The sequence below is a fragment of the Arvicanthis niloticus genome, chromosome X (genome assembly GCF_011762505.2).
Source record: "Arvicanthis niloticus isolate mArvNil1 chromosome X, mArvNil1.pat.X, whole genome shotgun sequence".
NCBI classification, from domain to species: domain Eukaryota; kingdom Metazoa; phylum Chordata; class Mammalia; order Rodentia; family Muridae; genus Arvicanthis; species Arvicanthis niloticus.
In genome coordinates, this window is record NC_047679.1 from 130306079 (window position 1) to 130333304 (window position 27226).

Here is a 27226-nt window from a genome sequence, read left to right on the forward strand (position 1 = left end):
TCTCAGAGATCGGCTTGTCTCTGCCTCCCGAATGCTGAGATTAAAGGTATTAGCCACTACACTTGGCCCTCCTAAAGCTTTTTAACACTCAAGCCTCCAGAGTAATTTTTTTCTCCACTAATTTATTTATTCACTTTACATCCCTATCCCAGCCCCCCTCTCATCTCAGCCCCCCCTTCACATGACTCCTTCCCCTCCCCTTCACCTCTAAGAAGGGGGAAGTCCACCCTGGGTACCAACCTACCCTGGCACCTCCAGTCACTGCAGGACTAGGTTCATTCTCTCCCATTGAGGCCAGAAAAGATAGCCCAGTCATGGAAACAGGATACACAGACAGGCAACAGAGTCAAGATAACCCCTGCTCCAGTGGGGGAATCCGCATGAAGACCAAGTGGTACATCTGCTACATATGTGCAAGTTGCCTGGACCCACTTCTTGTATGCTCTTTGGTTGGTGGTTCAGTCTCTGGAAGACATCAAGGGTCCATGTTGGTTGACTCTTTTGGTCTTCCTATGGAGTCTCTATCCCCTCCAGGTTCCTAACAAAAATTGAATTTAAGACTTCTTAAATCATGTCTGCTTGAGAACAAAATTGTTCCCACATAAAAAATTCTGATTATGTGCCAGAATTGCACATTTAAAGGTGGATGCCTTGTTTCATCCTATCCTTTGAAGCTTTATTTTTTTATTTTTTCATTAATTTATTTATTTACTTACTTTACATCCAATATCTCCTTCTTCTCCTCTCAGTTCACTCCTCACACAGCTCCTTCCCTAATCCCTCCCCCCTTTCTCCTCTGAGAATAAGAAGACTCCCCTGACACATCAACTCTTTGCAGCACTAGGCTCATCCTCTCCCACTAAGGCCAGACAAGGCAGCCCAGTTGGGGAAATGGAATCCATGGGTAACAACAGATTCAGTTAGGGGAATGGTATCCACAGGTAGGCAACTGATTCAGGGACAGGCCCCTCTCCAGTTGTTGGGGGACCTGCATGAAGACCAAGCTGAGCATTTGCTACATATGTGGGTGGGGGGCTAGGTCCAGCCTATGCTTGCTCATTGGTTAGTGGTTCAGTCTCTGGGAGCCTCCAAGGGTCCAGGTTAGATGACTCTGTTGTCTTCCTGTCCCTCAGTCCTTTCCCCAACTCTTCCACAAGACTCCCAGAGCTCCATCTGATGTTAGGGTGTGAGTCTCTGCATCTGTTTCCATTGGCTGCTTGGTGGAGCCTCTCAGAGGACAGCTCTGCTATTTTCCTGTCTGCAAGCATGACAGAATATCATTAATAGTGTCAGGGATTGGTTCTTGCCCATGGGGTGGTTTTCAACTTAGTCAGTCATTGACCGGCCATTCCCTCAGTCTCTGCTTTATCTTTGTCCCTGCACATCTTGTAGGCAGGATAAATTTTGGGTCAAAAGTTTTGTGAATAGGTTTCTGTTCTTTTCTCTCCACTGGGAGTCTTGCCTGGCTACAGGAAGTGGCCACTTCAGGATCCATATTCCCCACTACTAGGAGTCTCAGCTAGAGTCTATACTCCAATACTCTGAGGTAACTTCCCCCCATCCTAAGTCTCTGGTACTTCCTACAATCCCCCCCCCACACACACACACTGCTCTATTCCCCTTTTCTCTCCTCTGCTCTCCCTACATCATTTTAAAACATCACAGGTTTTCAAGGAAATATCAGTTTGTCCATTACTCATCCTTAAGTTAATAAAACTCACATTCTTAATATGGTCAGGGTTACTTCAACCAGAACTCTAAAAATTGATTTCATTTATTTGGTGAAATAAAACTTAAGAGTAATAATTCATATAAACTCAATAAAATACTAACATACTCAGAGGCAAGCAGACATCAATAGTCCTTCCTATTCTAGGTCCATAAATGCACTGCTTCAACCTCTCATATAAAAGAGTATGTATATAAGGGCCACCAAAATATTTTAAAAGTTTTGTATAAAAGTTTTAAATTTTATTGGTATCTTTATCCAAACACTTTTCTTCATCTATTTTTATTCTTCCCTTTCCAAAACTAATTTAGAAAATGTAAGAATAATCCTTGTGTGCTGTCTCATTTTGCTTCATTTTTATTGAGTAGTGATTGTGGAAATTAGACTCCAGCTTCTTTAGTTTTCAGTGTGGATGCATACCAGTGACTCCATATCGTGCTTCCAAGCCCTTCACCTTTAGCCTGGTATGGTTTATGTTCCATTGAAGAAAACTAATTTTTTTTCCTTTTTTTCAACAGGTATCAATCATAAACAGCTTCTGGATTTAGGGATGGGTCTTTGTATCCACTCACCCTTAATTCAGTGCTGGGCTGAATTTGTGTATGTTTTGTGCATGCTTTACAATACAATCTAGAGACGAAAAAGGGTAAAGAAAAGACAAATAATGGAGATCTCATATTTCCAATGAAACACTGTATCCTCTGCTTAGCATTATTGCTCAGTAAACCTATCCTTGAAAATCCTTGAAAAGGGTTGAGAAAGCTGAGGCTTGTGAAACGAAGTATTAAGTAGTTAGAAAATAGATTACTTATTGTGTTGCTATGAGCTTTGAGGAAATATATGTATTCAAAATCACACCTAGCATTCTGGAGCGGTCTACTGAATGGATGTGCCATTAACTGAGACAGACAGGTTATGGAACAGGGAAAATAGAAATCTATTAGGTAGATTGGAAACTATTATTAGATTAAGACACAAGATATTCAGTTAATACTGGGCCTCGAGAGTATTGTCTTGGCTTCCTAAATACATGAGAATTATCAATATATGGATGACAACAGTGCAATGTGGATAGCTGATATCACCAAGAAAACGAAGTGCAGGGCAAGGGCCTATGCAATGTGAACACTACAGAAGTAAACAAGCTGGCATAGAGGTGGGAGGCAAATCTGATGAATGTAGCAATGGCTATAAAGTACTTTTCATAACAACATTGCTGAAAATTTCAAGTCTGTGTGTGTTGAGAAGGCCAGAAGTGTGGGGTTGAAAAAGATGACTTTGGAATGTTTTACATAAGAGAAAACTCCAGGGTCTGTAAATGTTGGTAAACAGAGCCAGGAAGCAGGACGTTTGAGGGGTTGGGGGTTGGGGGGAAGTGGTGATGAGAAAGGAGAAAAAGGATATACCATAGCAGACTCAAATCACAAGAAAGTAGCTGCTGCAGCTTACTGTTGTTGCTTTGCTGCTGTTATTTTTGGTGCCAAAGCATGGGAGAAATGATTGGTGAGGTACACAATGAAGTTAAATTTTTTCATAGGGGAAGCACAGAGGGTTCCTGTCAGAGACATTCTGTTTTGTCTATGAACAGGCGACATTATCTGCTGAGAATCAGTGTGGAGATAGCGGGGGAAGCCCAACTCCTCATTTATTCTGGTGGTTATACTGGTAGACTACTTGTGTTGTCTGGCATCTTCTCGTTTCCTGGAATTATAGAACAGCGTTCGATGTTTATGAGTTGTTGACCCGACCCTAAGGCAGACGTGGCACCATTATACTCAGAACTACTACTCCCAGAGTGCAGTACGGGTTCTGGGAAGTGCGGAGGGTTGGGAACGTCCTCTAGCCTGCTCCCATTGGAGGAGAGCTCACGTTCCCAGGAGGCTACGCGTAGGCGGGGCGCTTTACACGGAAGCTTGCGGCGTCAGGTCCTATCCATCTCTTGTTTCAGGCAGTGGGCGACCCTACGAAGACCTGTGCCCCTCAGTCAAGAGCCCGAGTGCCCGCTAGAGGGTACCCGGTCAGGTAAATGGAATGGGGCATTTTCTGCGGTGAGGAGACAGAGAGACAGGGAGGGAGAAGGTGTAAACTAGAAGATGCTAAAGTGGGACATGGGTGGCTTTTATTTCTATGTTGTCTACCGTTCTAATTGTTTAGCAGTTCCACTTTGGGCAAAGTATGTTTTTACACTGCTGAAGAAGTCTCGGGTTAGTGTCAAAACGCGTCATTTAAGTTGTCATTACAGGATGTGAAAATGTTAAGTCTCTCTCATTCGCGTTTTGCAGACTTCTGTAGCCAAAAAACTCTTTTCACCCATGTTCACCAATATCACTTTCTGCTTCATGATTTCCTTCTGCTTGTTCATGCTTCATTGTGAGTTCCAATTCCCTTACACCCTTGACAATATTGCCATTCCTCTTTCTCAGTCCTAGTAGGTAGTATATCTCCATTCAAACCTATTGTTTGAGCATGTTACTGGTTTTTTTTCTTGATGGCAAATGTTTACCAAATTGATTATGTACTTGGCTCTTTGGTTAATATAGCTCTGACTCTCATAACCGATGAATTATCAAGTCTTTTTCTTTAGATTTTATTAATCATATTCAGTGACTTGTATCGCCATTCTCTTTGGAAATTTTCTTTCCCTTTGAATAGCTATGTCTGGAAGCAATGTACTTAATGTATATTTATTAAAGAATGAATACATACTAGGTACTCCGTTAAGTGCATGGGATACATTGGTAGCAAACAAGACATAGGAGATGACTAATATAGGAACTTACATTCTGGGGGAACAGGGATAAATAGGAATAATAAATCAATATGGTGCTGTATGTTGGTTAATGCAAAACTTAAAAGGTAGTTCGCTTGACAGAATAAAATTCTATCCTGAGAATGTGAGAGGGATGTGACTGGACTTGAGATCATTTTTCAGAAACAATACTTGTGATAGCAACAAGAGTAATCTTAGTCTATACCCAAACTTTTCATAAACATCCTCCCCTTTTTAAAATTGTCTGGCTTGACAGTGTTCTTTCTTTGCTATCTGTTCCAAGGCTATTACATCACAATATGTGGTTTATTTGCCACTGACTTTATTTCCTGCTATGTCTCTGTCTTAGGGTTTTACTGCTGTGAACAGACACCATGACCAAGGCAACTCTTATAAGGACATTAAATTGGGGCTGGCTTACAGGTTCGGAGGTTCAGTCCATTATCCTCAAGGATAATGGCAGCAATCAGGCAGATATGGTATAAGAGTATCTGAGAGCTCTACATCTTGTTCCAAAGGCAAACAGAAGACTGATTTCCAGGCAGCTAGTACAAGGGTATTAAAGCCCATGCCCACAGTGACACACCTACTCCAACAAGGCTACACCTCCTAATAGTGCCACTCCCTGGCCCAAGCATATACAAGCCATCACAGTCTTAAACTAAAGAGTTGTTGATTGGATAACTAGCAATGAACTGTGTTACCTGAATTAGAGAGAGTGTTTGATATTTAAAAAATACTCTTCTTAACAGGTTCTATAGAATATAAAATTATCTACCAGTTATAGTATTTTAAGTGCACCCAGTGTTCTCTTAACTATTCAGTAAATATTCTTTGTCAGGTATTGTGCTGAGAATTGGGAAGATAGAGTAAAGCAAACACTTTAACATCTCTTTTAAGGAGAAATGTTAACAGTATACTGCGGAAAATGCTGATAGATTGGTACATAGTTGTTCCTTTCTTTATTCAATATTAGAATCACATAATCCTATCTAATTTGATCAATTGTGGTCATTCCTATATTATTCATCCTTTATACCGTATTCCATTTATTTATGTCTGTCTCCCTTTGTATTATGACTCCCTTTAGTAGGAGTCCTCTCTTCCTGAGTTTCATATCTCCATTGTCTACTGCTTTGGCCATCATATCCAGGCTGACCAGGAACTCACTATTACCCTAAATGCTTGATATTCCTGCCTCGGCTTCCCAAGTGCTAGTATGACAGGTGTACACAACCACATCCAACTACAAGATTCTCTAAATCCAAACCATAGTATATTACCTCATAGCTATAAGGACAAGTCTCTAATATCACTGAGAAAAAAAGACAAGGTAGCTGGTTTTAGAAGTAGAAGGGATGTGAATTATATGGAAAAGGGAGAATAGGATTGATTTGAGAGGAACAGTGAGTACTGTTAATTGTGTCCTCCATAAGGTTATATTGAAGTCCTGGCTTCTGATACCTGTATATGATACTTTATTTCATATAAGATTTTGTAAATATAGTTAAGATGTGGTCCTATTGGAGTAGAGTAGACATGACTACTATGATTGGTCTCATGAGGATAGAATAGACAATGTTATGTGAAGACAAGAGAGAGCACCATTTGACTAGAGAGGCAAAATTAAAATGCTACAACTGCAAGCCAAAGAATTGCTAGCAAACTACCAGAAGTTATGAGACTAAAGATTCTTCTCTACAGTTTTCATAGGGAATATGGACCTAACAACACCTTTATTTTTACCTTCTGGCCTTTCAAGCTTTGAGGTGATAATTTTCTGTCAGTGGTTACCCATCTGGAGGTTTTTATTTGTAATTTTTATGCCTGCCACAGAAAAATAATTTACAAGATCTAAGTAGAATTGGAATAATAGCTATTGGCCTAAGTGAGAAATGTTTAAGAGAATTGGCAGAAACAGCATTGATGAAAATTTGATACTTCCATTACATGTTTTTGCTTCTGTGTCTGCTTATGATTCCATGCAATTTCTGAATGCTATTTTATATAGCATCTTGTGGTTAGACAGTCACATAGTGCTCATAATTCGTAGAGCTAAGTTTCCTTATTTCAAACACAGTAAGTGTTCTTTCTGCTACAGTTGTTTCTGTTATCTCAATCCTCATCAATATTTAACTGCAAAAGAGTTACAATGTAGGCAAACAAGATTTGACTATAGGTAGGGTTTTTCAGTAATACAAGAAATAAAAACATTTCTATCAGTAACATCTGGAAAGAAAATCAGATTTCTGTTGGTATATATGCAATATTTAGCAGTCTAAATTTTAATTAGGAACTATTTTCATTGAGGGGGGAAACCTGCACTATTTCTCTATAACTTATATCCACTGTTCCCAGTTTTACTCTGAATAGTGTGCTCTCTACTCCAATACATGTACACTTTCTATAAACTTAAAAACTGTTTTACATTCCCCTTTCTTCTCTTTTTCTTAACTGTCTTTCCCCTAAGCCATCCTTTGTATGACATCATCTCCAGATTTCTCACTTCTGGCCAGGCTAGACATACATAGATTTGAATCCACTGTTCTCTGTACAGTCTAACCAGCTCAGCATGGAATAGTAATAGGATTTAAAGAGAGTAAATTACCCTATTTTTAAAATACAATGTAGGATTATTTAGGCATTTTAAACAGTTACCTCTGGCCCTTGTTTCATAATAAACTTACATCTGATGAAAGCAATCTTGTTTATATCTTGCTGCAAAGCTTGGTTTTTCTTCTTGAAGTTGCAGAGTGACCTACTTTCTCATCTATGTACCAAATGAATTCTTATCTTTGTATCTCTTTTTGCTCTTGTCTGTTTCACTATATGTCTCAGTAACCCTAGGCAATAGCTTCTTTCCTTATAAAATTGAAGTCACTATTGATTGAATTGAATGAAGTCTTCATTCTTTGTGAGCTAACACATCCTACCACTAACACCTGTTCCTTTTAAAGTTTTCTTTCCCTTTGGCCTCTGGGCTACATTTTCCCAATTGGTCCTCTTGAGATTTCTTTGTGGGTCTTTACTGTTTTATCTTTCCCTCAGTTGTAGGTTGTGTCTTGGGTTTTATCATTGACCCTATTCTTTTATATGCAATGTATCTTTTATGGATCATATTTTAAATGTCAAGTCCATATGAGCTCATCTGTGCTAAAAGGGCATAGAATCAGTCCCTTGAGGAATTCAATATTTACTGATAAGTTAGGAGAGAAAAAGTCTTCAAGAAGTAAGCCAAAGAAGCCAAATACATGGGAATGTTTCAAGAATGAGAATTAGTTAGCATGTTGGTTCTTGAGAGACAAAGGTGATAATAGAAAAGTGACTATTATTTTATAGCACAGAAGGAGGCTGTTGGTGATTTTAGGAAGCATTATATTTTGGATTGTTAAGAGCAAAAGCCAAGAGGCTGGAGAGATGGCTCAGTGGTTAAGAGCACTGACTTGCTCTTTCAAAGGTCCTGAGTTCAATTCCCAGCAACCACATGGTGGCTCACAACCATCTATAATAGGATCTGATGCCCTCTTCTGATGTGTCTGAAGACAGCTACAGTGTACTCATATAAATAAAATAAATAAATCTTAAAACAAAAAGAGTAAAAGCCAGAGTATAGTAATCTAAAAGGAGGTAGAAAAGCAAAGATAATATATAGACAAGAGTCTAATAGAATAATAATGGCAGCACTTGATCATGGGAGGATTTTAGGTCAAGGAAGATAAAAGACTGATGAAGACATAACCTCAGGGAACAAATTTATTTAGGCAGTAGGAATGAAGATCAGCTGGAAAGATAGATGAATGCCTTTTCTCTATGTCCTTCAATGCTGAGAGTCCAGTTGGGACTCAGCAGATTACCTGACCCCAAGCACTTCATCATTTTCTACTTTGTGTTATGAAGAATGGTTATGTAAATTATTTTTTTTCTAGGCTTCTCCAGGCCAGATTATTTAACTACAATTTTCAAAACCTGACCTCTAGTTTAAAAATCATATTTTAAGAGATTATACTACCCAATACAATTCATAGTATCACTATAGTTTAAAAACCATTGATTTACTTGGTGAAATGAACATGTTAAATTATATTGCACTGAAGAGTCGATTTGTTAATTTCCATAGTTTAAACCATGAAGCAGGAAAATCTGGCTTGTTATATGAGAAAAAATGAGCATATTCCTATCCAAATATCAGGAAAGTAATTTTGAAGTCATGCCCTTTTGTTTTGATAATACTTTGTTTATGAAGGTTCTAACATAAATTATAAAACCACTCTTGTGGAAGGTTTGGGTGAATTTCATTTGGTTGCTTTTATGGCTAATGCCTTTATATTAGAAGTAATTATTATATAGGCATAAATCATATTATTGGTTCTATGGAGCCATGTAGGTTCTAGAATCACACTGTCTGGTTTAAATTACCATATCATTCTAGCTCTGTAATTTTGTGTAAACTAGTTAAGGAGTCAGTGCCTCAGTTTTTTTAAAGCACTTAAATATCTGTTATAAGGTAAGTACTTAATAAATATGGGTTGTTGTTACTGTTAACAGTGATCTTTGTGAATCCAGAGTCTACTTTCTACTAAACTATTTTCCTAGGATAAATTTTCAGGATGAAATTATTTCATTGAACTGTGGTGGCATTTTTATGCCACTTTGCTATCTGTGACCATTGCTTTCAAAAGAGTATCAATTTTGCTATATAATTTATAAATACAGCCTGTGTGCACATTGATTTGTAACTATAAGCACTTTAAGTCATAAACTTGTAGAAGACCTTGAGGTTGTTCACTTTTTTCCTCATTGATGAGGTTGAAACCCAGGTCTACAAGCATACTAAGCATACTTTATACTACTGATCTGTGCCCTCAGTTCCTATTAAGTTTTCATTAATTTCTATGTTATAATGACTTGTTCAATACTATCTCTAGGTGGATGTAGATAAATGATGTTTTCTTTTGAAAGTTCATGGACTAAGTAATATTCTAAATCTGTGTCCTTTTTTTTTACTTTTAATAGATTGAAGTCATGGCCATTCTTTTTGCTGTTGTTGCCAGGGGAACCACTATCCTTGCCAAACATGCTTGGTGTGGAGGAAACTTCCTGGAGGTGACAGAGCAGATTCTGGCTAAGATACCTTCTGAAAATAATAAACTAACTTATTCACATGGCAAGTGAGTTCTGATATGCATGTGGTAGAGGGAAGGAATGAATTTTATTATAGTCAAAACAGTAGAAAACAAGGTTTTAGGTAGATTAATTTGACAAAACAGTAGCTTGATTAGCTTGGGAAATGGCTAGTGTTAGCCAGGCATGGCAGTAGCTCATGTCTCTAATCCTACTACTAGATCTTATGAGTTCAAGGCCAGCCTATACCACAGAATGAAACCCTATCTCAAAGCAATAAAATGTCTTGTTACTTACTAAATTAACTTATGATTATTTTATTCTATCACTTGAAATGATATATTAAAGAAAGATATGGAAATGTTATATATAACATCTGGTTGCTATATTTTGCTGTATATCCATAGTTCCTGGGTGATGCACAGTCCTTTCCATCTGGTCCAGGTGTCCTATGGCCTGGTGATCATAAAAAAAAAGAACAAAGAACAAAACAGAACAAGTCATATGTTTTTCCTGCTATCATCCTTCTATCAACAATGTTGAACTAAAAACAGGATCACTAGAATGAGAGTTACGAACTTTTATTTGTAAAAGAGAATAACAAGAAACACAGAAATCACTTCTTACTATCAATGATCAAATAATTACTTCACAACCATTTGGAATGGGGTGTGGTTAGTGATTCTACTTTCTTGGAGAAACTCCTCATCTTTTTTACCAGACTTCTTCATTTATATGTCAGAGAATGTGTCATCTTTGGAAACTTAACAGGTTTTATAGTCTACATCTTAACAGTTTAGGTTTGGGGACCCAGAGATTGTAATAGGGCTTAAATAATCTCAGTGTCTTTTGAGTATGGATTTATAGTTTTTTCAAAACACTACATGCTTACAAAGTATGTGCCTATGAAAATGCTGGAAAAAACATGGAATTCTTTTAGAGTGAGAAAGGGAATATTTCTTCCACTAGTATTATTAGAGCCAAAATTTAGTAACATACTTATATCTAGCTACAAGGGAAACTAGGAAGTATAAGTACATTGTAAGTTTTAGTAAAAGAAAATATTTTATACATTCTGTGATCACTAACCAAGTCTTCACCGACTCCTCCTATATTTGTTAGGTGAGGTTTAATCACTGAAACTTTTTTCTCTTTAACCTTTTGCCCTGATTTCAATCACATAATCATATTTGTCATTTCAATAAGATGACTTTTATTTCTGTATACCAAAATAAAAACATCCACATTATATGTATGGAATTTTTTCACTGGGCACTCAACCAGCTAAACCTGAAACATCAAAATTATATTTCACTTTCTCACCAAATATTTACCTGTCTTCTACAAGTTTATCAGCCCATTCTTTCTCTTATATCTCCATTTTTTTCTTCAGTGACATTGTCTTCTAGTACTTTAGTCTTTGATTTTGTTTTGTACCTGTACTTAGCAATTTACTATTCAATGTTGATTTCTTTGTTTCTTCATAATATTTGTAATAGTTCTCACCTTTTATTGGCAATATGGTTACTATGGTTACCATACTTGTTTTTAAAAATCTGTTCAGGAAGACAGAACAGGTTTTTAAAATATTAAGTATGATAGACAGAAGCATATGTAGGACTGAAGCTCTGGTGGTGTATTACCTACTGATTTTGGATATTATATAATAATATTACCTGCCCCAGGTAAAACTGTTTTGAATATTTTCATTTTTCTCAAGGCAGTTTATAAAATTCTGTATAATCCAGTGTCTACTTACTTTCTCACTATCATGTCTAGGCAATTACTTTTTTTCTCTGTATGTTCTGTATTTTTGTATACTCTTGGCTGACTCTTTGCATCTATTACTTATTATTTAGAATTCAGCTCATATATCACTTTTACCCTTTGGTAAATGTCCATTACTTGCTTCCTCTATGTTCCTAGAATACTATATAATACCCTCAATTTCCTTATCAACTTATTTGCCATACTGCATTGTAATTCCTTGTACTATGATCCCCAAAAAAGCAGGAACTGATGGTTTTACAATCTGTATCCTTACTGTCTTGCACATTCACTTGCTCAAAGCAGACACTCAACTGCATGACAAAAGTACAGAGAATTTGCTACTGAAGGTGTTTGCCAGGAATAAGCTAAACAAAAACTCTATGGCCCACTGGAAATTAATTTTAATTGTGTGTCTTTTCTAAGACATCATCTCTCCTTTAGGACTTAAGAACCCAATTATGCTTTTCTAGCTAACATTTTAATGGTTGATGCACATTTTTATATTTAGGAAAGAGAATTTCTTCTCATGTTTTATTCATTCCTGTCAGTTTAGCCAAAAATAGAAATACATGAGGAAGGGGAAGATGAAAATGGATTGTATTTGTAATCACTATAGTGAAGTTTGACATACTGAACTGGCTTATATATAGCTAGAACTTAAGGAAGTAAAGTAGGCAATGCTTAAAACCACAATAAATTTTATATCTTTTATTCTACAGTTATTTGTTTCATTACATCTGCCAAGACAGGATTGTGTATCTTTGTATCACTGATGATGTAAGTATATTGCTATTTTGCTATGTATACTAATGAAGCCAGTTATTATCTATACCTATGGTGGGTAATGGTAATACAAAAAGTATAGAAATTTTTTCTACATTTTGCATTTGTTATAAAGAGCATCTCATGACAAAGTTTGATACTTATGTATAATTCAGCTCAGTTTTGATAATTTTTGCTTAATCTCTCAGAACCTTTATCAACATACAGTATGTTGAAATTGGTGCTTATGTTTTTTTTTGTTTTCAGATCTTTTATATTTTTTTGTTTTAATACATTCTGCCACTCCCCTCAGTCCCTTCCCCTCAATTTCTCCCAGTGTCCCCCCACTTCCTCTTCTCCTTCATTTCTCTTCAGAAAAGAGCAGGCCTCCCAGGGGCATCAACTGAACATAGCATAACAAGATACATTAAGACTAGGCACAAACCCTCCTATCAAGACTGGAAAAGGCAACCCAATAGGAGGAGAAGGTTCCCAAGAGCAGACAAAAGAATGAAAGCTACCTTGACTTCTACTGTTAGGAGTTCACAAAACCAGGAGGCTAGCAACCATAACATATACCCAGAGGACCTAGCAAGGTTTAACTAAACTTTGGTTTAAACTAAGTGGAAATGGCGTTCAATTACATTGATCATCACAGTGGCTTTTAGCTCTGGTTTCACAATAAAGTCCAGCTTTATCTGAAAGGACTAATTGGATAATGTTGGAGTAGATGAAAATTGTCATAGAATCTCAAATAGTCTAAGTTGAGCAGCAAAATTCTTAAGCTGTGATTTCAGTTGTGAGCTGCCCAACCTGGGTGCTGGAACCAAACTTGGGTCTTCTCAAAGAGCAACTAACACTCTTAAACTACTGAGCCATCTCTCCAGCCCTCAAACTATACTATTTTTATGGATTTATTAACTATCTCATTATGTTGGTTCTTGCAATAGATTATGTAAAAGAACTGGGAGAATTAAAAATCAATTCCTGACCCCTAAGTTAATAATCTACATATCATTGTATTTAGTTTTGATTTGTCTTTCAGCTTTTTAATTTACTAGCTATTTGATGTATGGCAAGTTAGTTGTCTTTTGGAGTCCTTGGTTCCTAATCTATGAAACAGGAACAATTCTGGTTTTTCCTCATTTGTCAGTAAACATTACCTATTGTATTGTTACCAATCTGCCACATATATTTGTTTACTTTGTAAATATGAGTACAATGTTGGTAATTTTACAGGATTTTGAGCGTTCTCGAGCCTTCAGTTTTTTGAACGAAGTAAAGAAGAGGTTCCAAACTACTTATGGTTCAAGAGCACAGACTGCACTCCCATATGCCATGAATAGTGAGTTTTCGAGTGTATTGGCTGCACAATTGGTAAGGTTTTTCTCAAGTTATAGTGTTTTGATTTATATTTTCTTCTTTATTACCTTCAAATGCCATGAATCTAAGGGCCTTGACCTGTAGAACACAGCATAATAAGGCTTCCCCATTAAAAGATGTAAAGGGTTCATTTTAGTGTAGAAAGCTAATTGGTGATATTCTCTATTACTAATAGCATATCTCAGGATTTCAAAGAGTGCTAAATATAGGTTAGTTTGACTACCCATCTAATGCTTAAATCCACTAAACATGTCAACTGGCATTTTAACCTATATATAAATCTTTTTCTCATCCATGAAGTAAGTTTGATTTTTTAATAGCTCAAATTAGTCATGTGAAAATCTGTTCATCTGCATAATTTCCTCATTGTCAACTGAATTGATGGTGTGTGTGTGTGTGTGTGTGTGTGTGTATGTGTGTGTGTGTGTGTGTGTAAAACTCTGAAATGATATCATAGTCAAGATAAAAAACCTTTCCATCACCTTAAACTTTCCCCATCCCCCTTCCTAGTAAATCACCAACCCAGATATTCTAACCCAGCAAATTACTGATCTGTATTTTATCTTTGTAGATTAGTTTTGTCTTTTCTAGATTTTTCTTTAAGTACAGTCAGAAAGTAGGTACTCTATTGGGTCTTGTTTTTTCTCTCTCATTATAATGCTTATACTAGTTTTACACGTTGAGTAAATCAGCATATTTTCTTTTTCTGCTGAACAATACTATATAATGTTTTACCCATTTATCAGTTGCCAGATATTTGTGTTGCCATTAGGTTTTAACTATTATGAGTAAAGCTCTGTGAATCTTAAGTCTTTGTGTGGACATATGTTTTTATTTCTCTGGTAAATAGCTAGGAATGAAATTTCTGGGCCATATGGTAAGTAATATGTAATTTAAAATTTATCACACTATTTTCCCAAAGCTACTGTACCATTTTAAATTTTCATTAGCAGTTTCAGTGTTTTTCATCTTTGTCTACATTTGTGTCTGTCATTCATTCTAGCCATTTTAGTGGGTATACATTGGCATCTCATTGTGTTTTTAATCTGCATTTTATGATACAAATGATGGTCAGCATCTTTCAAAATACTTTCCTTTTACCTGTAAGATTATCTGAGTACAAAGACATAACCTCTAACTATAATTTAACTGTGAATATGGAAAATTTTTAATTAGTTTCTCTTTTTCTATTTTTTTAAAGATTATATTGTACAGTGTTCTGTCTGCTTGTACACCTGTAGGCCACAAGAGGGCAGCAGCATATTTCACTATAAATGGCTATGAGCCACTATGTGGATGCTGGGAATTGAACTGGGACCTTTGAAAGAGCAGTCGGTTTCTTAACCGCTGAGCCATCTCTCTAGCACTCTTTTCCTATTTTTAAATACATTCTAAGTAGCAGCAAAACTATTAACTGGTTTGTTATTAGCTCCAAATCTGTGTGTGATCCTTTGAATAATTTTCTCCCTATATATACTATCATCAGTGTTTTAGATTCTAGATCTTGTGAGAAGCCAATGTTGTGATCACATCAGATAAAAGAACAGACTTTTTTTTTTTAAAAGTGAGCATGCCTATATTTCATAATATTAAATAAGTGAAGAATCGAGGGTACCTTTATCCTATCCTGTCCTTCCCCACCCCAACTATAGTCATTTTTAAATTTCTCCTTCTTTTATAATCACAGATTATATATCCCCTTACTTCTGTCCTAAGAGTCTCATATATTTCATATATTGTAACACATTCTCTGAGTTTTACTTAATATATTTATATTAAAATGCATTTAATATGACAGCAAATTTTATAATGCCGACATTTTTCCTAAATCTAAAGCTATTTCTCCTGATATATGTTTCTTTTATATAAAAACCATAACTGTATATCATTCTTTAGTATAGGTTGTTATTCTTTATGTATTATTATAAATAAGGCCTTAATATTACAAGTTAAAACTTAATATCTTGTAGAAGCATCACTCCGAGAATAAGAGCCTAGAAAGAGTGATGGAGACTCAAGCACAAGTGGATGAACTGAAAGGAATAATGGTCAGAAACATAGGTATGTTTCAACTACATAGTTTCATTCATACGAACACAAATAACAATGGACTAGACTTTAGTCAAATTAATGTAGAGAGGCTGAAACAGCACTTCCTTGTTTTCACCATCTAGATCAGTAGTTTTCAACCTTCCTAATGCTGTGACCCTTTAATACAGTTTTTCATATTGTGCTGACCACAATCATAAAATTATTTTCATTGCTTCCTCATAATGATAATTTTGCTACTGTTATGAATTATAATATGAATATCTGATATTCAGGATATCTGATTTATGTCCCCACAGGTTGATAACTACTGGCCTAGGTACTGAATATCTGGTCTTGCCTTTGTTGGGTGTGTGTTTTGTTTCTTGGTTTCTATTGCCCTCTCTGATTCTTAGGAGGGTGTGGTGACTATGTTGCCTGGTAGGGAATCTTTCTAAGTATCCCACTGGGGCTTCCTGGCTCAGTATGTTTCTAGGTATTGGGATATGGCAATTAGGAATGGGAATGTGCTAGAAGAGAGGGGCTGAGTGGATCCACTGGAGGGAGGTTAAGAGGTTGTTTCATTATCATCTGCTTAGTATATGAATGGAGGCAGAGAGGCCGAAGCAGGTAGTTTGCTATAGAGCTGGGGATGAGACTTGGGTATTGAACTTGGAGGAAAGGAGGGAAGAGTAAAGAGCTGAAGCTCACCTACCTTCTTCACTGGCCTATTTGCTTCTCTGGAAGGCTTGGCTGGTGGGTTTCCAGGTAATACCTACTGGAGTTGTGGGGCTGAGACAAAGCTGAGTGTGGGAGAATATTGGAGGAGAAGATCTGTGTGATCCTTTAAAATGATAGCAGAAAGGGAGGGTAGGCCACAGCAGGCATTCTGTTATAAAGCTAGGAGTGAGGCTAGGAGATTGGCTTTTGAAGAAAGAAGGGAACATTGAAGATCTGCAGTTACCCCTACTTGCTTCCCTGGCCTGTGTATCAGCAAGTGTCTTGGTTGTGGTGACTATTGCTGCTATGAAACACCATGAATAAAAGCAACTTGAGTAGGAGAGGTTTTATTTGGTTTACACTCCTACATCATGTCTTTGTGACTTTGCTACACCATCATCAAATGAAGTCAGGACGGGAACTCAAGCAGGGCTTTAACCTGCAGGCAGGAGCTGATGCAGAAGCCATGGAGGGATGCTGCTTACTGGCTTGTTCTCTGTGGCTTGTTCAGCCTGCTTTCTTATAGCACCCAAGATCACCAACCCATGGTGGCCTCTCCCACTATGAGAGAGAGAGAGAGAGAGAGAGAGAGAGAGAGAGAGAGAGAGAGAGAGAGAGAGAGAGAGAGGGAGGGAGAGGAGTTGTTAGCTTACTTGTTTTCTCCATTTATGGAGTCCTTTTTGTGAGACAGGCTTCTGTATCCCTGGCTGTTCTTAAACTTATTATTTAGCTAAAGACCTTGAACTTCTGGTTCTCCTGCATTTTTGTTTTATTTCTGTTATTTTAATAAATACCTTGAGAAAAACAGCTTAGAAAAGAAAAGGTGTATTTTAACTTATAATTCCATGTTATAGTCTATCATAGCAGCAAATTCACAAAGGCAGTAGCTTGAAACAGTCAGTTACATCACATCTATAGCGAAGAATATAAAAAAGTAAATGCATGCCTGCTTAGTGCTTATTTACCTTTCTCTTATCTTATATGTCTCAGGGCCAAAAACCAGGGAATAGTTGCCACCCATATTTTGCCTGGGTCTTCTTACATCAATTAAGGCAATCAAGACAATTCCCCACAGATATATCCACAATCCAACCTGATCTAGACAATATTTCATTCATACTATCTTCCCAGGTGATTCTAAGTTGTATCAAGTTGTCAATTAAAACTAACCATCACACCCTGATTTGACCTCCATAGTGTTGGGATTATAGGTGTGTACCAGTTTATACAGTACTAAGGATCAAATCCAGGGTTTATGCATGCTAGCAAAGAACTCTGCCAAGTGAGCCATACACCAGATCCTTTTATGATGATGTCTTTGTTTGACTTTAATACCAAGATAATACTGGACCCATATAATAAGTTGAAAAATATTTCTTTCTTTTGATTTTTTTGAGAATTTTCTGATAAATTGGTATGTATTTTCTTGACATATTTTATATAGAATAAACTTTAAACTTTAAATTTATCTAGGCATTGATTTTTCTTATGCAGAGTTTTGAAATTATTGACTCAATCTCTTATTGTTATATTCATATTTTAATTTTTTAAATTATTTATGTGTGGTACCTGGTACTTGCCAGGTACTTGCCACAGTATGGATGTGAAGATCAGAGGATAATAACTCTGTGGAGCCTATTCTCTCCTATCTTTATTTGTATTCAAGAGATTGAATTCAAGTTCTCATGCTTGGTGACAAAAAAAAAAAAAAACTTAACTTTGGGGTTGTTTAGCTGGCTTCAAAATTGCATATATATTTTAAAGATATGTAATGATTAAGTTTACAGGAAAAAATAAAAATGGGAATTTATTTGACCTTAAAAAACTAGAGTGGGCTTTGTTTAATGCCAAAGAGGTGCCATCTTGAGTTCTAACCTCACTATGATCAGGGCAAAGGACCTAATCATTCAATGACCAGAGTTCAAAAGAACAACACAGTTTATATTCTCCAATCTGGGGTGGGGGGGGTGTTTGTTAGGGACAGAATGGGCTACCTGTTTCTATAAATAAGCTGTTTGGGAAACTGCTTATCTGCTCTCTCTTTTTGCAACTACCTGTTGTCTTAAATTTGGGTCAGCTGCTTTTCTTCTGTAGTCAAATAGTGACATCCTAAAATTTCAATCTCAGTTTTAGGGACTTGGCTTTGGTAGGTGGGTTTCTTTATTTCTAATATAAAACATTATTTTTATTTCTAAAAATATTTCCAGATTTGGTTGCTCAACGTGGAGAAAGATTGGAATTGCTGATAGATAAAACAGAAAACCTTGTGGATTCAGTAAGTATGGAATTTATTTTTCCCAAAGTATTAGAATAATTGCACTGATGGCTAAGATAATTTGGGAATGGTCTTAAATTTTAAAGATTTAATTATTTATTTTACGTATGTTAGTACACTGTCACTGTCTTCAGACACACCAGAAGATGGCATATGGATCCCATTACAGATAGTTTTGAGCCACCATATGGTTACTGGGAATTGAACTCAGGATCTCTGGAAGAGCAGTCAGTGCTCTTAACTGCTGAGCTATCTCTCCAACCCCTGGTCTTAAATTTTATACTAAGGTGGTTTGTTTCTCTATTTCCTTTCTCATGTCTATGTTATCATCATATTATGATAAGAAAGGTAGCAGTGAGACATACAAAACAACCAGTCTCTCAGTAGCCATTAATGAAGGTTTTTAGAAAAATATATTCATTATACAAAAATAATTTCCTAAAGCTTTGCATTGAAGCAAAGTTTTTCTATTGATAATTCATCACCTTATGTACCTCTGCTGAAGTTTTGGCTGGCTATGACTCATTGTGAGTCCTTTGGTGTTTATAGTGTTAGCTTGATCTTTTCCTTATATCAAGCCAAAGGCAAAGGTTGAAATGTGCCATTAATTACTTTTTTCTACTCTTACATATTTGTTTACATTTTCTATGTAGTTCACTGTAGAAGTGTTTTGAAAAAATAAATATGTGGAGAGCTTTAACAGATTAAAATTTCACATATTAAAAGCAATCCATGATTATAATCATGGTATTAATTACTTTCTTCATTGTTGTGACAAAATACCTGATAAAAGGAACTTTAGAATAGTTTATTTTTGCTCACAGTGTGGGGGTTTAGTCCTAGAAGTAAAATCTTGAGGAGGCAGCTGATCTTATTATGTCTCATATTCAGAAGGCAGAAAGCAATGAATGCACTCTCTTAAGCTTGCTTTCTCTTCTTTATTCAGTCCAGAACTCCAGGTCAGGGAATGATGCTGACCATATTTAAGGTGGATCTTCCTACTTAATTATTAGATAATTTATCACAGACATGCATACATGTCTCCAAGGTGATTATACTGTAAATATCACAATGACTATATAGCATCATAATCATGTTGATTGTGACTAGCAACAAGACTAGTGATTAAGAGCCTGAACTTTAGAATCAGACTGTTTGGATTTTAGTACCATTTTCTAGTAGTATGACCTTAAGCACATTACATAACCTCTTTCTACCTCAATTGTCATAATCTATAAAATGGCAATATACTTTTTTCATTGAGTTCTGAGAATTAAACTATATGTAAAATGCTTGACATTATACATGTTATGTTCTAACAGGTATTTGAACTTGTCAATTTTAATATTGATATCTGTTAATGGCAGGTTGTAGGAGGTTGTATGACAACTGTTGGGTTTTGTGGCATTTTATAAGCTTTTCATCAAAGTATGTGGTAATTAGAATTATATAAAGATTTTTAATTTTTATATTTTTTAATTTTTCTTTTTATTATTTCTTTGTTCTTCTTTCATATATTGTATCCTGACTGCAGTTTCCCCTCCCTCCTCTCCTTCCAGTTCCTCCCCTCACACCTCTCCTCTCTCCCAAATCTACTCCTTCTCCCCTTCAGAAAAGAGCAGGCCTCTCAGTGATAAAATTTCATATACACTTATAATTCATTTTGATCAGTGCTACCCCGTTTTACATCCCTGCAAATTCATCCCCTATTTTTTGCATGTTTCTCTCCCAACTTTGTGTGCTGAGTTCATTCAGTGCTACCTGTATATGCATTGGTGTAGGACAGTCTACAAGAGCATAGGCAACCTCTCATGGATGACATCTCTAAAGAAAATTGACTCTTCCTCCCCTAACAGCCATCAGTTGACAACAGGTCTTTATTTGAGGGTGGGATTTCATGAGCTCCTCCCTCATCCCCCATCCATGCTTAGATTTTGGCTGTGTTAATCTTATAAATGTATTCACAGCTGCTGTGAATCCATGCATTCAACAGCTCTGTAATATCTGACAAGAGTTTTGCTGCAGATGTCCAATATGTTTGACTCTTACAATCTTTTTACCCCCTCATCCATGATGCTTCCTGAGACTTATGGAAGAGAAAGTATGATATTGATGTCCCATTTAGAGATGGTCAGTCCACAGTCTGTTATTATCTGCATGTTAACCAGTTTATACGTCACTTTATTAATCACAATCTTTTGTAAAAAGAAGAATCTTATATGGGTTGGGAGATGCACTAATATAAAGAGAACTTAGGGGCAGTTTATTATTTATAGCCATTTTGCAGAATAATATTAGGTCACCCCCTCATACCTCTGACCTAACCATCTGTGGGATTTGAGGCCTACTTAACATACTAGGCATGAGTTGTATCTTGTGGAGCCAGCTTTAGATCCATTTAGAGATTTAGGTGGCAGGATGTGGTGGGGATTCCAACATTGATGGGAAATGTGTTAGCAGGGATAGTAGTAGTCATGTTCATGTGGAGGTGGTGGTGGTGGTAATAGAAATGGTGGAGGAGGTCATGGTGTCTCTTCACAGCAAAGACACACCATATTAGGAGTAAGATACCAAGTAGAGATTAAAATACTGGAAACATTTCCATTTTATTAGCTACTTTTCTATTGCTGTGATAAAATGCCCTTATCAAAATCACTATCTTTTTGGATGAAGAAATTTATTTTGGCTTATGGTTCCAGAGTGGTAAAGAGTCCATTATGGTGAGGAGGCATGATAACAAGCATGTCATGGTGGCAGGAGCAGGGAACAGATTATATCGTGAAACAGAGAACTGGAAGTCTAAACTGAGACTGTATACTCTCAAAGTTTACCCCCAGTGAAATACTTCCTCCAGCAATGCCTCAACTCCCAAACACCCCTAAGCAGTGTCACTAATTGGGAACTTTATGTTCAAATGCCAGAGCCCACTGGGGACATTTCTCATTCAAGGAGCCACATCCATTTAACCCTCCTAAAGTCTCGTTTGTCACTAAAATATGGCATCCTAATTATTAGTTCTGTCAGAGGGGATACATGTTTGGATATCCTGAAAAAACAGTGGATGGTAGCAATGACTTTCTACATGCTCCTGTCATTCCAAGCACTGTTGACAACTGCAGAACCAGATGATCCACAAGATGCAATAGTAGCAAATCAGCACAAACAAAATCAGGAAATGTGCAAACAAACAGCTTAACTTTGAACATATATGTATGCTGGAAAACCATTTTCTAGTGCAGGATACACACACACAATAAAAACAAAAATCAAAACAAAACTGCTGTGGGATTTGGTAGGAATGCAGTAATAGTAGCCGTGCCTTCAAAATCATGTTATATAGAGACTGCAACAAAATTACTTTTGAGTAACTGAGACATAGAGAGATGCTACTAGCCACATTTGCTTTTTTTTTTAAATGAGCACAAATATCTGTTATTCTTAGGATTCTGCACAATTATTTTTAAACTAGCATTCTTGCCCAAGGGTGCTATTAGGTACCACTAGAATCTGGGGGGAGGGGAGGATCCCTACTCTGTAAATAAAGTTAATTAAACATCTGTGTAATTTAAAAAGAGGAAATACTGTAATATTTTTCTTAATAGTTTAAAATTTAGATAAGCTAGAACATGCTACTTTAATGTTTAATAGTTCAATAATACTAGCAAGTTGCTTCAGGCTTTTTGAAATAATTAAGGTAATATTTGAGCATTGTTGGTGTTGCATCATAGCTACCTACTGTTGTTAACATGGGTTCTCTGTACCTTTGGATTTACGTGCATGCTTCTACCTAACTTCTTCAGATGGGTAGCTGAACAGACCACCATTTTAAACATTACAAAATTATTTTTCCCTATAAGCATTGTAATAATAGTATAGAAAAGCATACCCAATAACCTGGTATCCTGCAACTTCTTAACAGTGAAGAATATTACTTGTGCAGAATCCTAGACCAGTGAAATACATCTTGATCAGAAGGCAGGCAGAAGGAGATTGTCTTTCACAGGCAGCCAGGAAAAGCCTCTCTTCTGCACCTGGGTGGAGCTTGAGAACTAGGAGAGCTCAAACCGTACCTACACAATGACACACTTCCTCCAACAAGGCCATACCTATTCTAACAAGGCCATACCTCCAAATAGTGACACTTCCCATGGGCCAAACATATTCAAACCATCACATTCCACTTCCTGGTCCCCATAGGCTTGTTCAAGCATGAGTCTATGGGGGCCATACCTGGCCATAGCATAATACAAAATACATTTAATCTAACTTCAAAAGTCCCAATAGTCTATCACAGTCTCAACAATGTTTAAAAGTCTAAAGTATCTTCTGAGATTTATGCAGTCTCTTAACTGTAATACCCTATACAATCAAAATCAAAAAGCAGCTCACATACTTCCAATATCACAGGATATACATTACTATTCCACAATGTCATATTGTGGAAATAACTGGACCAAAGCAAGACCAAAAACGGGCTGGGCAAACTTCAAACTCTGCATCTCCATACCTGATATCCAACTCCTTTCAGTTTTGTTGACTGCACCACAATTCTTTCTCTTGGGCTGGTTCCATCCCCTGTTAGCAGCTTTCCTTGACAGGTATTCCATGGCTCTGGCATCCCTAACATCTTGGGGTCTCCAAGGCACCTTCAGCTTCACAGTTTCTTCTCCAGTGTCTGGGATCCACACATGATTGTCTGGGCTTCTCCAAAGGGCTGCTGTCACTTCTCCAGCTCTGCCCTCTGTAGCACTCTAAGCTCAGGTTGATTCACTCCACTGCCACTGCTGTTCTTGGTGATCATCCCATGGTACTGGCATCTCCAATACACTGGGTCTTCTGCTGCAACTAGGCTTCACCAATAGCCTCTCATAGGCTGTCTTCATGGCACCAAGCCTCAGCTCATTTTCATAACGCCTTCAGTCCTGGACAATCAACTACAACAGAGGCTGCACCTTCACCAATGGCCTTCCATGGCCTCTCACAGTGCCGAGCCTCAGCTGCTCTCCATGTCCCCTTCATGCCTTCAAAACCAGTACCACCTGGGTGACTCTTACACATTACCAAGTACAGCTGCAGCATGAGGTACAACATTGGCTATCTCTGGAACACAGCTTCTTTGTGCTCTCAGAAAACACTTCCCAGAAGATTTCACCTCAGTGATGCTGGTTTTTAATCACCACTAATTTACCTCCAGCTAACCAGCATCAATTGTCCAAGTAACCCCTTCTATTTTTCACTCTAAAGCCATAGCCACATGGCTGAACCTGCCAAGTTCTGCTGTTTGATGGGGCTTGAACTTGGCCCCCTTGTTCTATTACATCTTCATCAGTTTTTTGTTTGTTTTTGATGATTTCCTTCACTACCTAAGCTTGGCTGTCATGGACCTTGCTTTGTAGTTTGACCTTGTACTCACAGATCTGCATGCCTCTGTCCTGAGTGCTGGGATTAAAGCGATGTTACTACCTTGTCTAGACCTAAGCTTTTCTTTAAATCATCTTCACAAGATCTTTATAAGTTCTGGATTGTAGTTTGTTCCAGATATTGTCAAGCTGACAACCAAAAATAGACATCACAGTCCATCCCTTATCAATTTGATATAGAATCATGTTTCCTTATGTCCAAATGAAAACAATAACCAGGTCATAATAATCCCTAACATGATATAACTATCCCTTGTTCAACTACAGATTCAAAAATAATAAGCTTAACTGAGTGATATCTCACCCTGAGGTCACCACTTCCTTATTTCCATTTAATATCCTTGAACACAGGATTTAGCTCCATCTCACTTCCTGGTGCCTCTTTAATCTTTGAATCGTGCATTTTGTATTTTTTCTTTCTAACCTTGCTACACTTGATCAAAATGCTCCTCATAAGGATGAACCACAAGGACAAATTCTAAACTAGGGTTTTTTGATACTTCCTTTGTCAATCCAATTAATCAAAACCTTTTTACCTTAGCCTCAGTCAGACTTTTGGGACAAGGGCAAAAAGCGGCCACATTCTTCACCAAAATATCACAAGAATGATCTCTAGGGAACATACTAAAATCTTCTCTAAAACCTCTTGAGCCATGCCCCCAAAGTTCAAATCACCCTCAGCACCACTGTCTTCCATGTTCCTACTAGGATGGCCCACTGACCCCACTTAAAGCATTCCACTGCTTTTCAAATTCACATTCTTCCAAGCAAAAACATGGTCAGGCCTATTACAGCAATACCCTAGTTCCTGGTACCTCTTCTGTCTTCATTGCTGTGAACAGACACCATGACCGAGGCAACATTTATAAAGAACAACATTTAATTGGGGCTAGCTTATCATTTAAGAGGTTCATTCCATTATCATCATGGAAAGAAACATAGCAGCATCGAGGAAGACATGGTGCTAAGGAGCTGAGAGTTCTACAACTTGACCAGAAGGCAGGCAGAAGGAGACTGTCTTCTACAGGCAGCCAAGAAGAGGCTCTCTTCTGCACTGGGCAGAGCTTGAGTATTAAGAGACCTCAAAGCCTTCCTACACAGTGACACACTTCCTCCAACAAGGCCATATCTCCTAACAGTGCCACTTCCCATGGGCCAAGCATATTCAAACCAGCATGTCTAGTCTACAAAAATTATAAAAAGAAGCTATAACATTTACTCTGTTTTTCTTTCTGTCAAAATTGTGACACTAATCTATGACATGTTGATTGACTGTGTAAATATAGTAATAAATTGTTTGATTATTATATAATAATTTATTATGGTTTTTGGATATTTTGGTAATTTCTACTTTTAGATATGAAAAAATATCCAAAACATTTTTATATGGCTCTTTTGAGCTTTCACATAGTATCTTTTGTACAATATACCTAGGAGTAGAATTGCTAGGTAATTAGTACATTTCATTATTTGTTTATCTGTTTGTTTTAAACTTCTTGTGTCTTGGTGAAAATGCTTTACTCACTGAAAAAGTGATGATTAAAAAGAAAATGGGTAACTGAAGGAATGTGACCCTATGGGTTTTTTACAAAAAGTAAATACATATGTTCCTAGGAAAATCGAACATTTGTATGTGTGGTTCAAAGCCCAAAGATCATGCTGTATAGAACCAGCTAATATGCTTGTAGCCAATTGGTTTAGAATAAGACTTTCTTATTAAAAATTTAAAATATAAAATGTTTTCCCACTTAAAAAATCACTTATTCATTCAACACTGCATTTCTACAAAGAGAAGGAAAATAAGTGAAGCCTTATAAGTGAGTTCTTATTGCTTATTATCAATTTCAAAGAACTCAGCTCTGGGTAACTACTGATTCTGAATGACCAGTCTCTACTTGAAAAGAGAAGGAAGGGGGAAAGACATTTGAATTTAAACAAAACTAATGAAAATAGATAGGGCTTAGACTTTGGCTCAGTAGTTCTTTGTTCTCTGGTTTTAGCAACTGTCTTTCTCTCTGTTCAAGTGAATCTCCCTTGTGCCTGATACATATCTCTCTTTCCCTCCCCCTCTCCCCGCCCCAACTCTCACCTCCTGTTTCCTGCCTCAGTTCATTGGCCAAAGGGCTTTTTTTTTATTGACAGGTAAATGCTTTCACAGTACATGGCACAAGGTATTCTCTCTATATTTCTTATCTATTATGATCTGGGGCCCTGGGTTCCATCTTTAGAACAATAAAAGTGAGAGAATTGATTAAAATAAAAACTTGCAGGTTGTTACTACAAATCATTCATATAGTCAGTGTGAAGAATAAAACAACTGATGATTGTTTTCTAGTCTGTCACTTTCAAAACTACCAGCAGAAATCTTGCTCGAGCCATGTGTATGAAGAATATCAAACTCACTATCATCATCATCATTGTATCAATTGTAAGTTTTTCTCTCTTTAGTATATGAGCTTATTTTAACTCTTTAAGAAATTGGGTGCTGGGATTCTTTATTAATGATTATCACTCCAGTTGGGCTACATTCATTGTTTTTTAAAGATTGGTTAATTGACTGACTGACTGATTGATTGATTTTACATATATGAGTACACTGTAGTTGTCTTCAGACACAACAGAAGAGGGAATCAGATCCCATCACAGATGGTTGTGAGTAACTATGTGGTTGCTGGGAATTGAACTCAGGACCACTGAAAGAGTAGTCAGTGCTCTTAACTGCTGAGCCATCTGTCCAGCCCCACATTCATCTTTTAATCGTAAAATATATGACCAGGAAATATCTTTTCTTGTTAAATCAGCATTAAATATCGCCCTTCACTTAAACTCTTTTTTTTTCCTGTTGAGAGTTTTTGTGCATAATGAGATAAATAAAATTCGGGTTGAAGAGATGACTCTTGCCCTGTAAGCAAGAGGATCTAAATCCAAATCTACAAAACCTACCTAAAAGCATAGACATAGCCATGGATGCCTGTCATCCCAGCATGTGCGATATAGACATGTAGATCCTGGGAGCTTGTTTAGTAACACAACTTAGTTGAAAAGGTGAGCTTCATAGTCAGTGAGAGACTTGGTCTCAAAAAATAAATAGGAAAACAGTAAAGGAGGACACTGAGGGTTCTCTGACCTCTGCATATACACTGAAAGGTGTGCATACCCATATATACACAGAGACACACTTAGTATATAAAATTATCAACCAGTTCAGTCTATTGACAAAATTATATAGGAATTAATATGTGATTTCA

General features: G+C 36.9%; 1 protein-coding gene and 1 pseudogene across 1 annotated transcript in view; both read left to right on the top strand.

Moving 5' to 3' along the window:
* Window positions 1-3610: 3610 nt before the first annotated feature.
* Vamp7 (vesicle associated membrane protein 7) overlaps window positions 3611-27226 on the top strand; it is a 25690-nt gene continuing 2074 nt past the window's right edge. The window contains exons 1-7 of the mRNA XM_034486047.2: window positions 3611-3751; window positions 9513-9667; window positions 12110-12167; window positions 13392-13529; window positions 15506-15596; window positions 18491-18558; window positions 26314-26406. Of these exons, the coding sequence (XP_034341938.1) occupies window positions 9522-9667; window positions 12110-12167; window positions 13392-13529; window positions 15506-15596; window positions 18491-18558; window positions 26314-26406 (594 nt within the window). The 5' untranslated portion in view covers window positions 3611-3751; window positions 9513-9521. The remainder of the gene's footprint in view (window positions 3752-9512; window positions 9668-12109; window positions 12168-13391; window positions 13530-15505; window positions 15597-18490; window positions 18559-26313; window positions 26407-27226) is intronic.
* Window positions 21335-22060, top strand: LOC117694229 (ubiquitin-conjugating enzyme E2 K pseudogene; annotated as a pseudogene).